The 12553-nt window shown below is 40.7% G+C and overlaps 1 protein-coding gene across 6 annotated transcripts in view; it reads right to left on the bottom strand.

Annotated features, from left to right (window-relative positions):
• Nucleotides 1–5754: 5754 nt before the first annotated feature.
• Nucleotides 5755–12553, bottom strand: part of GAS2 (growth arrest specific 2) — a 135975-nt gene continuing 129176 nt past the window's right edge. For all 6 annotated transcript variants that reach the window (XM_034769820.1, XM_034769817.1, XM_034769818.1 and 3 more), the window contains one exon: nucleotides 5755–6480. In XM_034769820.1, coding sequence (XP_034625711.1) covers nucleotides 6262–6480 — 219 coding nt within the window. In that variant the 3' untranslated portion in view covers nucleotides 5755–6261. The remainder of the gene's footprint in view (nucleotides 6481–12553) is intronic.

Raw genomic sequence — 12553 nt, 5'->3', positions numbered from 1 at the left:
TCAGACTCTCTCTCCAAACAGAAGTTTCTGACTGGGCTTTTCTGCATTGGAGTCATGACTCTTCAGGACAGGATGGGGACCCAGTATGATCGTCTCAATTTGAGCTCTGTGCCCTACCAATGCAAGGCTCAGTTAGCTGGCCTCAGGCAGGGCATAATTCACCTTCTGTAAAGCCTGTAAGCGCAGTCCCACGTCAGGAACACTGCTTAGATTTAAGCTGAGTGTCTGCAAGACAGCTCATGCCCAAGTGGGGACAGAGGAGTCCACGGGGAGGCACTGCAGCAGCAGATCCAGGTAGTTGAAGTCACCTTGCTGCTATTTATCCAATCCAGGTAAGAAAGAGGAATATTAGAAGCTGCACCTGCATGAAAATGAATAAAAATAAAGGTTTAAAACTCTGTGGCTTGAAAGCTTCTCTCTCCCAACAGCAGTTGGTCCAGTAAACGATATTACTGCACCCACTTTGTCTCTAAAAAAAACATAAGAACTAGAAACTGAACTGCCAATTTGTTCCACTGCCAGAGGCAGAAAATCTGGTAGCCTGAACTGAAGGACAGAGCTTAGTCCAGGAGCCTCCAGCAATAACATTGCACAGCTGCTGGATTCCACGGGGTTGGGGGCATTAGTTCATGAGTAATGGATTCAGACCCAAGTTGTGCGACAGAGCAGGCAAATGCTCATGCCACAAAAGGACGTTGTTTGGAGAAACTGATGGACAACTGAAAATGGATGCAAACCACTGATCAACCAGTCAGTTGAAGAACAGGGTGCAGCCCCTTCCTCGATCTGAGAATAGAGTGCTTCTCTCTCTACCTTGCAGTGTATCATGACCCTCTCCTTGCACCCCCATATGACGGGCACTCTGGATCTTCACTCCCTCCTTCTCCTGCCCCAGAGGCAGGCACTACACTCTCCCCAGGGAAACCCCAGCCCTCCCCAATGGCCCGCATTCCCTGACACACCCACTGCATGCCCCCCCCCCCCCCCCGGGTTCTATTAACCACTTCTCTGCCAGTGAGGAGCACCACACTAGGAATGGAGCAGGGATTATAAGTACAGTGGGCACATCCAGTGGGACAGGCTATGAGGTAAGGAGGCAGCTGTGACTCTGCAGGGGGCTGGGGACAATTGAAAGGTGGTGGTTCCTCAAGAAGCTAAGTCCTCTGGTACTCAGGGGATTTGGGTCTGCCAGGTGGGCAGCAGCCTTTCAGTGCCCTGGGGCCCCTGGACTGGTAGCAGTTCCTCAGGTACTGACAGAGCTGCTTTTACAGAGGGAGGCCAGGCAGCCAGAACTAATAGGGCGACACCCTACCCACCCAGGTAGAGGCCTGGGCCATGCCCAGCCCAGTACAACAACCTTCCCCTCCCAAAGTCATCTGCCTAATCACACTCTACTTCTGGCCAGTTCTGAACCCCAATAGCCCTGCGGCCTCCCTTTGGTCAAGGGGAGGAAGGAGTGGGAAAGAGGATATGGCATTTGCTTTGATTGATCCCAAGGAGCATGCCTTCTCCAGGTCTACGGGGAAGAGATAATAGCAGGGAGAGGTCTGAACCCTAAAGAAAGGGGTTGGGGGGTGGGGGTAGGGGCAGGGAATGATGGGGACGGGTGAAGATCAGTAGTAGGTGCCTCATCCCCAGTAGAATGTATGGGAACTCCAGCTTGGATGGCATAAAGAGCACACATGCATGGGTACCCAGTGGGAGACGATAACTCCCATAATGGCCGCTAGCCATGTTGCCATCAGTTTCCAGGCTAAAGCACCAAAAAAACTGCATCTTCTCACACTTTCTAATCCTTCTTCAACTGCCTATAGGAGGCATTTTGCAAGTGCCTTTATAGCATAAAGAACTGTGTAGTTTAAATTGGTGCAGGTCCCCCTCAATGTCTGGGGTAGTTGCTGATTTATGTCCCATCGTAAACAGATTGCCTATCAATCTTGCTTTAACCTACCCTGGGAGTTTGAATACATTTTCTTCTTTTTCCCCAGTTGTAGGCGTTTGGTTTCCTGTAGTTTTCCAGGACTAAAACTTTCACAGACGATTACAGTTTGATTTGTGGTGTGCTGTGTGACACCCCCAACTGGCCCAATTCACACATCTAGCTGAACTGTATAAGGAGTGAACAGGTGTAAAATGGCTTTATGCCACCTTTGTGGCTCTCGAATACGGGGGCTGATTCAACCCCAGCATAAGTCACCTCAGTGCTGCTCTAACCTATGCCGAGCTGTCTATAGTTAGAAGATGTCTAGTTGTAGCCATGTCGGTCCCAGGCTATTACAGAGACAAGATGGATGAGGTAATATCTTTTATTGGACCAACTTCTGTTGGCTCGAAAGCTTGTCTCTCTCACCAACAGAATTTGGTCCACTAAAAGATATTACCTCACCCATCTTGTCTCTCTATAGTTAGAAGATGCTCTTCTAGCAGCCAAGAATAGCTGGAGCCTAGAGATGCAAAATAAATCTTATACAACACATCCATAATTGAGGACTGGTGCTCTTCTCTATCATGAAGATTTTATGACATTTTTTTAAACTGTGGGATCCTGCAAGGGATGGAGAGACCAGAGCTCAGTCATTAGCAGAACCTGAATGTCTGTGCAGCAATTTTGTAGTCCTGTAGTCCGAGTCCTGCGAGCCCAAGTCAGCTGACATGGGCCAGCCACAGGTGTTTTATTGTAATATAGAGCTACCCTCATTTATTTTGTAAAGAATGAAATTGTCACTTATTTAAACTGAAACTTGGACACAAACACTTCATTTTGAAGGGTTCGGTCCTGCACTCAGCTCATTTGAAATCAGGTCTCTTGCTGTGATTGCTAAGAAAATGTTTCCCTTCTGGTACACAGCATTTTTACACCTATGTGTCACCAAGGGAATGATCCTGAGGGTGGCTGAACACCCACCACTCAATGAGGGTTGCAGTTGCTTGGCTCCTTTCAGAGCAGGCTCTCACTGAGGCTAACTACCTTCTTACTCATTTACTGCTAATGCAAATAGTTACTCTCAATAGAAAATTATTGAAAATAAGTCACATACAACTTACGGTACAAGTTATCATTTCTAAATGTAAGCAACTAAGCAAATGTGCTTTGTCTGTATTTAGTAGATATATATGGACAGTGAGGAAAATCCTGGGCCCATTTAAGTTAATGGTAAAGGTCCTACTGCTTTTAATGAGGCCAGGATTTCACCCAGGTTTGACTCTGCCCCGTTGAAGTCAATGGACATTTTTGCCATTGATTTTTAATGGAAAGGGGATCAGACTCATATTTAGGCATTCCAACTTAAAGTGACAACCAATAGAAAACATTGATTGTAACTTTAGAAACTGCTTTAAAAAAAAATTCAACTTCTCCCCCACCCTCCAAAAATGAGAAAGTTCCTTTAAAGGGATTTTCAACAGAATCCATGTCTTGTTTATATCACCTGCTGAAAATTTCAGTGTGCATCAATTTCTGTTCTTTAGTAGTCACATTTTGGTTGCACATAGCAGCAGTCCAGTAAGCAGCTTGCTTTGTGTGTGTGTGTGTGTGTGTGTGATTACAGTGGAGAATCATATGTTGCAAACAATAAATGAGACTTAAAAAAAACTTTTATGAGTATTTTAAAAAAGTTTCTGTTTATTCCATTGCTAATGAAACAACTGATTTCTGCTCAAATTTATAGCCATTCAATAATCCTATAAAATGATTTTTCTAGGAAGTTACAAGGCACAGAAGTCACAAAATATAAACAAGGAAAAGTAGACAAACCCCCACCCCCCCACACACAATCCCCATATATATTTTTAGAGGCATGTGAATGATTTACAAGAATCTGAATTGCTCTAAAGAGTGGGCAATGGATCTTTTCATATTTGACCCAAGTAATTGAATAAAAGTAGGGCTAGACTGTGCCTTTCAGGCAAACCCAAAGTAAGAGGCAGTATGACGGTGAATTTCCGCAAGGGACACACCAGGTGGCATTCTGACTCAAGGCTTGTCTACACTTAAAATGCTACAGCATTACAGCTGTGCTGCTGTACCTGCGTTACTGTAGCGTTTCAGTCTAGACACTACCTACGTTGACAGGAGGCATTCTCCCATCAGCATAGATAATCCACCTCCCCGAGAAGTGGTAGCTAGGTTGATGGAAGACTTCTTATGATGACCTAGCACAGTCTACATGGAGAATTAAGTTAGTTTTACAGCGCTGCTCAGGGGAGTGGATTTTTCACACCTGACCAATGTAGTTAAACCGGAGTGCCCATGCACACGCAGTCTGCACTGTCATTACTACATCCCTTTGTGCATTGTCGTTTACAACCCCTGGTGTAATCAACCATTTCTATTGACAGGAGAGGGAGCAAGCCCCACTCGTCCCTATTGCTTCTTATATCCTCCCATCATTGGACACCCGTGAAAGGACCAGGTGGATTCAGGCCTGGATCCACAAAGGAACTTAGGCATTTCAATGGTCGGCATTGCAAAGACTAACTTTTAGGCACCTAGAAAAATCACTGAAATCCAAAAACCCTGAGTTAGGCGCCTACGCTCCCTATAAAAGGCATAAAGAGAGTTAGGCACCTAAGAATGGGATTCACAAAAAACAGCATGCCAGGTGGGGAGCCACTTAAACTAAGGAGATGTTGAGAAGAGGTGTGTGTGTTAAGCCTTATCCCTCTACTAAGTTAGGCAACTAAGTCTAGGCTGTAGGGCAGTCCTATCTCTGCTTGTGAGCCAGAGCTGGGTAACCTTCTCCTGGGATCAGGCACCTAAACCATTTCTTGCAAGAAATACTGATAGGGGTGGGGGTCCTGCCTACCTTATAACTTTTAGCCAGTGATTGGATCATTGGCCCAGCATATGGGAGAGCTGCATTCAATGTCCCTCTCTGTCTGGTGGAGAGAAAGGATTTTAAACAGGGGGCTCCCACCTCTTGGAGACATGCCCTAACCACTGCGCTACAGGATAGCCTGTTGCGTGACTTCCTCAGTTTCTCCTGTTGAAGCTGCTCTACCTTGTATAAATACTTAGTCACTGGGCCAGAGTGCTAAACTGAGAATGAACCTGGAAATGGGGGCATTCCCTTGGGAGATGGGAACCCAGAGTCCACTACCTGTGCTCCAATGACTAATTATTTTTCCAAAGTGGAACAGCTTCAACAGGAGAGTTTTAGGGAGACCCACATCAGAACAACCCATAGTGATTAAGACACTTACCATTGGGTGGGAGACCCCCTATTCAAAAATCCTTTTCTCCAAAAATGCAGATGGAGGCAACTGAACATGGGTCTCCCACATCCCAGGTGAGTGTTCTAACTACTGAGCTAAATGTTTTAAGGGGGGAGGTGGCATTGCCACCACTTCCTCAGCCGGTGGGACTTTGAATGCACCCCAATTTGGTAGGCATGCTGTTAGTGAGCTAGGCAGGGGAACGCCTATCTTAGCCTCATCTGAGGACCCTGCTGGGGCATGAGATAGGCATCCAGATGTCTGATGTGAGGTTATGCGCATGCCCAGAGGCAGGAACTTAGGTGCCTAGGGAACTTTTATAAAAAAAATTGAGTTTAGGCACCCAAAGGATTAAGTGGCAGCCAAGCAGGTTTTGTGTATTGCAGTGGTGCCTACATCTGGGGCGTAGGTGCCTAAATCCCTTTGTGGATCTGGATCTTAAAATTGACTTAGTCAAAGTAGCTTAAGGACATACAAACTTTTTAAAGTGGTCTTTTTAGGGAACTGTATAGCACACAATAATCCTTTTTTTTTTTTAAAAATTATTGCTTAAGGGAATCTTGTAACCTATAAAAAATAGTCCATTTTAATTTTAGTTTGTAGGCAGAAAGCGTTAGCAAATAGCTTTTATCACTCTGCACACTCAGCCTACATATATCTTTTCCAACTAACCTAAAAACAGTCATGGACTCAATGTCACAGGTTTTTCATACAAATATATTGTACTGCAGTTTTTCCTTTAACATGAACCACATCCTTTAAATCATTCTAAGTATACATTCACATATTTAAGAGTAATGATTTGGCTAAAAATATATGTCTATTTCTTATCTGATTGTAGTAATTAACCTATCAATGATAATTTGCTATAAAAGGTACAGTACTAGAAATAAATAGTTCTACAGTTCAAAGATCTTCAAAGCAGGTTGCCATTTTCAGTCTGTTAAATTTTCTGAAGTCCTTTCAAAGCATGAACTAAATTTACTACACTCAAGAAGATAATTTGGACCTACATATATATAGTCCCAGTCAAATGAGAAGTTAATTTCACTTAATCTCCTTCTTGGTTTTGTAATGGGCAGAAACAACCAAGTAATTGTCTGGATTCATGTCCTTGATGGTCGGAGACTTGCTCTGGATTGGAGAGGTTTTCCCATCCACCCGAGAGATCTGCATTATTCGGCATGGGTCATGTTTCAGCAAGTACCCTGCAAAAGTCTCCCATCCTCCTCCTACACGAACCATCACATGTTTGTTGTGCAGCATCTGAAATTGCACAAAAGACAAAATCTTGAAGGGCTACCATCAAGTTGAAAATCACATTTCTGTTTGAACACGTGCTTACTGTAATTACAAGTAACATAATTTGCAGCCTAGTTTACAACAAGAATGGGAAGACTCAGTAGCTTCTGGTTTGCACTGCAGGTTTGTGCAAAAAAGTGGGGTATGAGCAGGGGAGACAGAAAAGTAATTGCATGTAAGGAAATGGAGCAGCACCCAGTTAGATTTTGCATTTTTAAAAAATGTTCACTATATGTTCTTCTAGCCTTACTGCAGGGGGTGATGTTGTTCTTTAGATGTTTATTGATAAGCTCCTTAGTAAAACTGGATGTTTTTTAGCTGTATTTGTTGAAACCATATTTAGTAACGATGCAGCTTTTGATGTTGTTGTAAAAACTGGCTTCTGATTTATTCTGGAGAAGGGGCCCTAGCTCTAGAAAGGGTCAACATCCAAAACAATATTATCTGCCCAATGTTGTTAAATAAGATGTGGAGTTAATTTCTTTAATAAAATGAAGCTCCCTTCGGTGTCAGTGGTATGATTTAGCATTTTTGACACACACTATAATGTACAACAGTAACAGATAGAAAGAATAAAGTACTGTGGGTCTAAAAGGAGGAACATCTAAAATAATGATGGTAGCCTGAACCAGAAAAAAAGGGCAAGTGAAAATACACATGGAGCTCTGGAGGTATTATAATCATTATTACTAATTTGCATTCCTGTTGGGTCCAAATTAACCACTATTAACTATTTGTTATGCTTGTAATCTGTATTTAGGAGACACTTGGACATTAAAAAATAAACATGTTGCTTGTCAGGACTCACTTGCATTAACAGAGCTGGGCTGCGAAACTTGAACACTGCCTATCTGCACCATGCTTGGTTCTAATGCTAAGTTATCTGCCCCTTATTTTCATGAACTAAGTATGCATATTTAATCTATTGCACTCTTATAACTGAATTGTTATTATTATTGTGTGTGTGTGCGTGCGCACAGCATGTGATATAGGTCACAATCAAGTATTAAGTGGTGGAACATTGCAATCTTATTTGTTAAAAGTCTTTTCTTTTTCCTGATACACAGTGAGAAATGTGATTCCACACAAGTAAAATGTAACTTCTCTAATGTCTTCAGCTGGTAATTTCACACTCACTTCTTTTCATCTCATGTCCTACATCGCATAGTAAAACAAATGGCATCTGGGAATCATAAACCAGCAAGTTCTATGACAGCCACAGCTTAATTCAGGTAATGACAGGTGCTTTGATTAATACACGTCACAAAATGGTAGACATCTTTCATCTAGCATGTAACAAATTAGAATTCTGGTTTGTAAGAGCTCCACCTCTGTGAAAATTCCTCAGCATGCTTACATAGTCAATGAGACTTGGATCAATAGCTGTGGTGTGTGTGTGTGAATTTCACCTAAGGGTTCACACAATTTTGAGAACATAAATGGGATTTTAAGCGCTACAAAGGCCTTCTGCTGGACCTCTGCATAGGGGTAAGTTTTACCCAATTTGTCATTTAAACCAGCAAACAGAATAGCGGGGAGAGGGGAGGGAGGAGGAGAGGAAATCAAGATAATGAAGTGTTACACTATTAATTAGTTTTTCACACTCATAGCCTACAGTAGATTTTCTTTTGGGGGCATAATTCCATTTAAAATATATATCATCATATGAAAACCAAAGAACAAGTTGCAAAGATTTCTGAAGTGTGAAAGACAGGATACCTTTAAATTGAATCAAGCTCTCAGTTTGAATTAGTAGCTGAAGACAGAAATTAGAAAAGGTTGAAATATTTCATTCAAAAATGTTTTCAATTAAAATGGCCTTTTTTTCTAAACATTTTTCTTTCAACATTTTATGAAAATGAAAAATGAAAAAAAATAGTTTTCACAAACTGAAAACAATGAAAAACTTTTCATTTTTCATCGAGAAACAAACAAAAGACATTGAAAATTTTTGAATCAAATCATTTCATTTGAAAATTTTCACTGAAAATACTTAACCTTTTCTGATGGGCTCTAATAGAACTAGAATGTTTCCTTATTCTGAGACCTGGGCAACATTTTGGACCTGACTCTGGTCTCCCTTACACTGTTCTTACATTGGTATAACTGCATTGACTTTGCTCGAGTTACACCTGATTCACACTGATAGAAAGGGGATCAGAATCAAATGATCTGATTTTTATTAAAGTTATTTAAATACCATAGATGTGTAAATTGTTGGAATGGGCTACATGGTCCTGAAACAGAAGTCAGACAAACTTTGTAATACCTGAATACATTTGGAGTTTTTCTGGATTTACCTAGTTGTGAGATCTGAATCAGGCTCTCAATGTGGATAGGATAATCACAAAAAACCCAAAAGGTTTTTATGTAAGGTTGGAGAAACCCCATCTCAGACTGTAACCCAGCCTTCCAGAAACTGGATATACAGCTCTGTCTCTTCAGTTCTGTCTCTCTTCCTGGGTAAGCGCACTCCCATTGGTTATGGCTACCCTGGAGAGCTTACAGCTGCACATCTTACAGCTACACCCATGCAGTTGCGCCACTGTAAGCTCTCTAGCATGGCCACTCTAAGCTGCCAGGAGAGAGCTCTCCCAGCAACTTAATTAATCCACCCCCAACAAGCAGCAGTAGCTATGTTGGCGGGAGAAGCTCTCCTGCTCACATAGCGCTGTCCACACTGGTGCTTAGGTCAGCGTAATGTATGTCACTCAGGTGGGGTGGCTTATTCACACTCCAGAGTGACATAAGTTATACCGACATAAGTGGTAGTGTAGACACGAACCTCTAAGACATGACCAAAGCCTCTTGAAGTCAATGGACTTTGGACCTGGTCTTAGTCCCAGACCTGGTTCATTGTACCCTTCTATACTACTGTGGGAGAGAGTTAATTCCTTGTCTGCTGGTGTTCAGGTGACGCTTCTACCCTTTGTCACATAGTGGCTCTCATTTCAAAAGCAATTAGTATCTGGATTTTTGATTTTGTCATACAAGTTAGAGATGGAAAGTTAGCAAAATATATATTAAGTTCATCCCCCTGCCCAATGCAGGATTATTCCCTATAGTGTAATTTATAGTGGGTTTTTTTTTGTAATCTAACTTTAAATTTTTCAAATGATGCAGCTTCCACCACTTTCCCCTTAGAGACTATCCCACCGACTAATAAAACTCATTGTTGGTAAGTTATTTCCTGATATTCAGCCTAATGGTACTCTACAGCCTCTTCTTGTCTTTTCCCCAGGCTGCTTTCACTATTTTTGTATTTTATTATAATTTGTTATGACATAGTGTTAGGCATTTACTACCCATTCTTTCTATATATAAAAATGATGTTTTGTTGCCTCCTAAATGTGTTCATTGTTTTATACTGTGTTCTGCCATGGAAAATTCCAATAATACATATATAATCTGTATTATCATCTCATTTACACCAGAGTAACTCTTCTGGCTTCAAGCAACAGAGGGTTCTGTGGCACCTTTAAGACTAACAGAAGTATTGGGAGCATAAGCCACAGAACCCTCTGTTGCTTTTTACAGATTCAGACTAACACCGCTACCCCTCTGATACTCTTCTGGCTTCAAATTACTCCAGATTCACACTGGTGTTAATGAGTCCAGAAGCTGGCAATCTGATAAAACAATAAATAAATGAAATAGCACATTGCATTCTTCTCATTTGAAAAACAAACAAATAAAAAAACAATCTTTCCCCTACATATTATAGTTCAGGATCTGATTGAGACAGTATTGTTGACCTGATTCAGTGACACTGTTGGATGAGAACTTCAGAAACAGTAAGAATTTGAATCCAGCAAGTGTAAAGCTTATTAGTCAGACTTCAGTGTTGACATGAAGGAATTTTCATATTGCTACCAAGTGAATTAAAACTAAAATGAGAAAAACTTTATGATTCAATCATTTCCAGGAGACATTTAAGAATGATGTAAATCTTTATTATTTGCTGTTTGCTATGAAGTTGTTTTCTCCAGAATCTGCATTTGAATTAGTATAGAAGAGTCTGTGGTGTAGAAATATGAGAAAACAGCCTTAACAGGCAACAGCATCACAAAGGAATATATAAATGATGTACCACTGTAGTATACATTAAAGTTATCTCAAGAGGTAACATGAAATAAATGTACAGAGAAACATTTGCAGTATGAATCATGTGGACTGAACTGTCATTACATAAGACTTTGGAACTACAGTGAAATATGCTAAAAGTGGATGTGTGTTTCACATAAATTAATGGATAGAGAGCTTTAGGGCTTATTAAAGATATTGGGCCTATACCTTTATCTCATGTAAATGTAACTCAATAAATAGAACTATGCTGGTTTACAAGAATGGAGGATCTGACCCAGTATGTTTTCTCTATACTATATTACAGCCATATTTAAGTACACACTTTGGGGGGAAAAATTACACACAGTGAGCCTGATCCAAATCCCATTAGAGCCAAATGGAAGGAATCCCACTGACTTTAATTGGAGTTGTATCAGGCCCTAGAAACCAAAATCAGCAAAATTCCACCTGGAGTAAGTTGGAAACCTCTAAGCCAAATTTAGTGGTGACATAAATAGTAGTGTAAGATACACGTTAGGCATACATTGTCATAAAATGCATGGGGGCTAGTGACAGAGTAGGGTTACTTGCACCTATCTGGCATTCAGTGGTTGTACAAAGTGAGTGAAACTTACACATTGAAAAGATGGAAGGTTGTAAAGCAGGAAAAGTAACTAATAGTGTGTGTGTATGGTTCCAGGATAAAGATCACGTCCACTTATCTCAGCTGAATTTGGGCCACTTTGTCAAATTCGTTCTTGTCATCAGAGTAGGGTGACCAGACAGCAAATGTGAAAAATCAGGATGGGGGTGAGAGGTAATAGGAGCCTATATAAGAAAAAGACCCAAAAATCAGGACTGTCCCTATAAAATCGGGACATCTGGTCACCCTACATCAGAGGGTACAACTCTTGTTTGCCATAGTTTGCCATTAAGCATCCCATTTTGAAAGGCACTTAGCACTACAGCTCCCATGGATGTCTAAAATCACCATTTTTTACATAGGCAAGGAGACAAATGCTCTTGGCACTTCTTTAGTGGTGGAGGTAGGTAGGATGGGTAAGAGTGCATCATGAAAGGAGTGCATTTCTGTGACAATGTTTTACTATATGTTTAAAATATTTTGATATAATAAGGTGTGGAAATTCCTAGTGCACTGCTAAACAGCTACAGCTTTTTACCCCAGAGGTGGCTGCATTTCAATGGTGGAAGAAATGATCCTTGTGCATTGTTGGTATATCGTTGCTAAAACAATGGGACTACTCACATGCAAGTTAATTGCCTTGTGTTTGCAGGATTGGAACCCTAGGGCCTGATCCTGCAATGTGATGCAATCAGGCAACCCCCAACTCGCTCCAATGAAGTCAGGGGAGCTCTGCAAAGGCATGAGGGTTTGTCCATGTGCAGTACACTGTAGGAGCAGAGCACAATTTTGTAAAAAAAAAAAGGAGGGGGGATGGAAAATGCTAAAAATTAATTAGGGGATGGGCAAACTATTGAAAAGAAACAATGTTTTTTTGTGAATTTAGATCTTTTTATAGTTTGCAAATTGTGTATGAACAGATCATGATTTCCATGAATTTTTTTCTTGTTCAAATTAATTTAACAAATATTTTATTATAAGAATACATACTGCATAATATATTATGCAAATATGTTTCAGCCTATGGATAACTCACAAATAGTTCATTATTCACAGGACTTACTCTGATAATATAATATTCACAGTTCCAAGTTCAAATTGGTTTGATTGAACACAAGTAATTTAGTATGTTTCTTTTGCCTTACTGGTTAAGCATAAAGTCTTAAAGTTAGATTTACAGTGCAAACACTTTTAACTCTGAATTCCAAATCTGATTTTTCTGTAAACATTTTTGCCAGTAATTTAATTTCCTAGAATGTTTGTGAAAAGCAAACCCAAAAGAAGTGAAAATGCTATCAATGAGAATTCATTTAAAATGTGAATGAAAAG

This window comes from Trachemys scripta, chromosome 4 (genome assembly GCF_013100865.1).
Source record: "Trachemys scripta elegans isolate TJP31775 chromosome 4, CAS_Tse_1.0, whole genome shotgun sequence".
NCBI classification, from domain to species: Eukaryota; Metazoa; Chordata; order Testudines; family Emydidae; genus Trachemys; species Trachemys scripta.
This window is presented reverse-complemented; position numbering and strand designations above follow the sequence as displayed.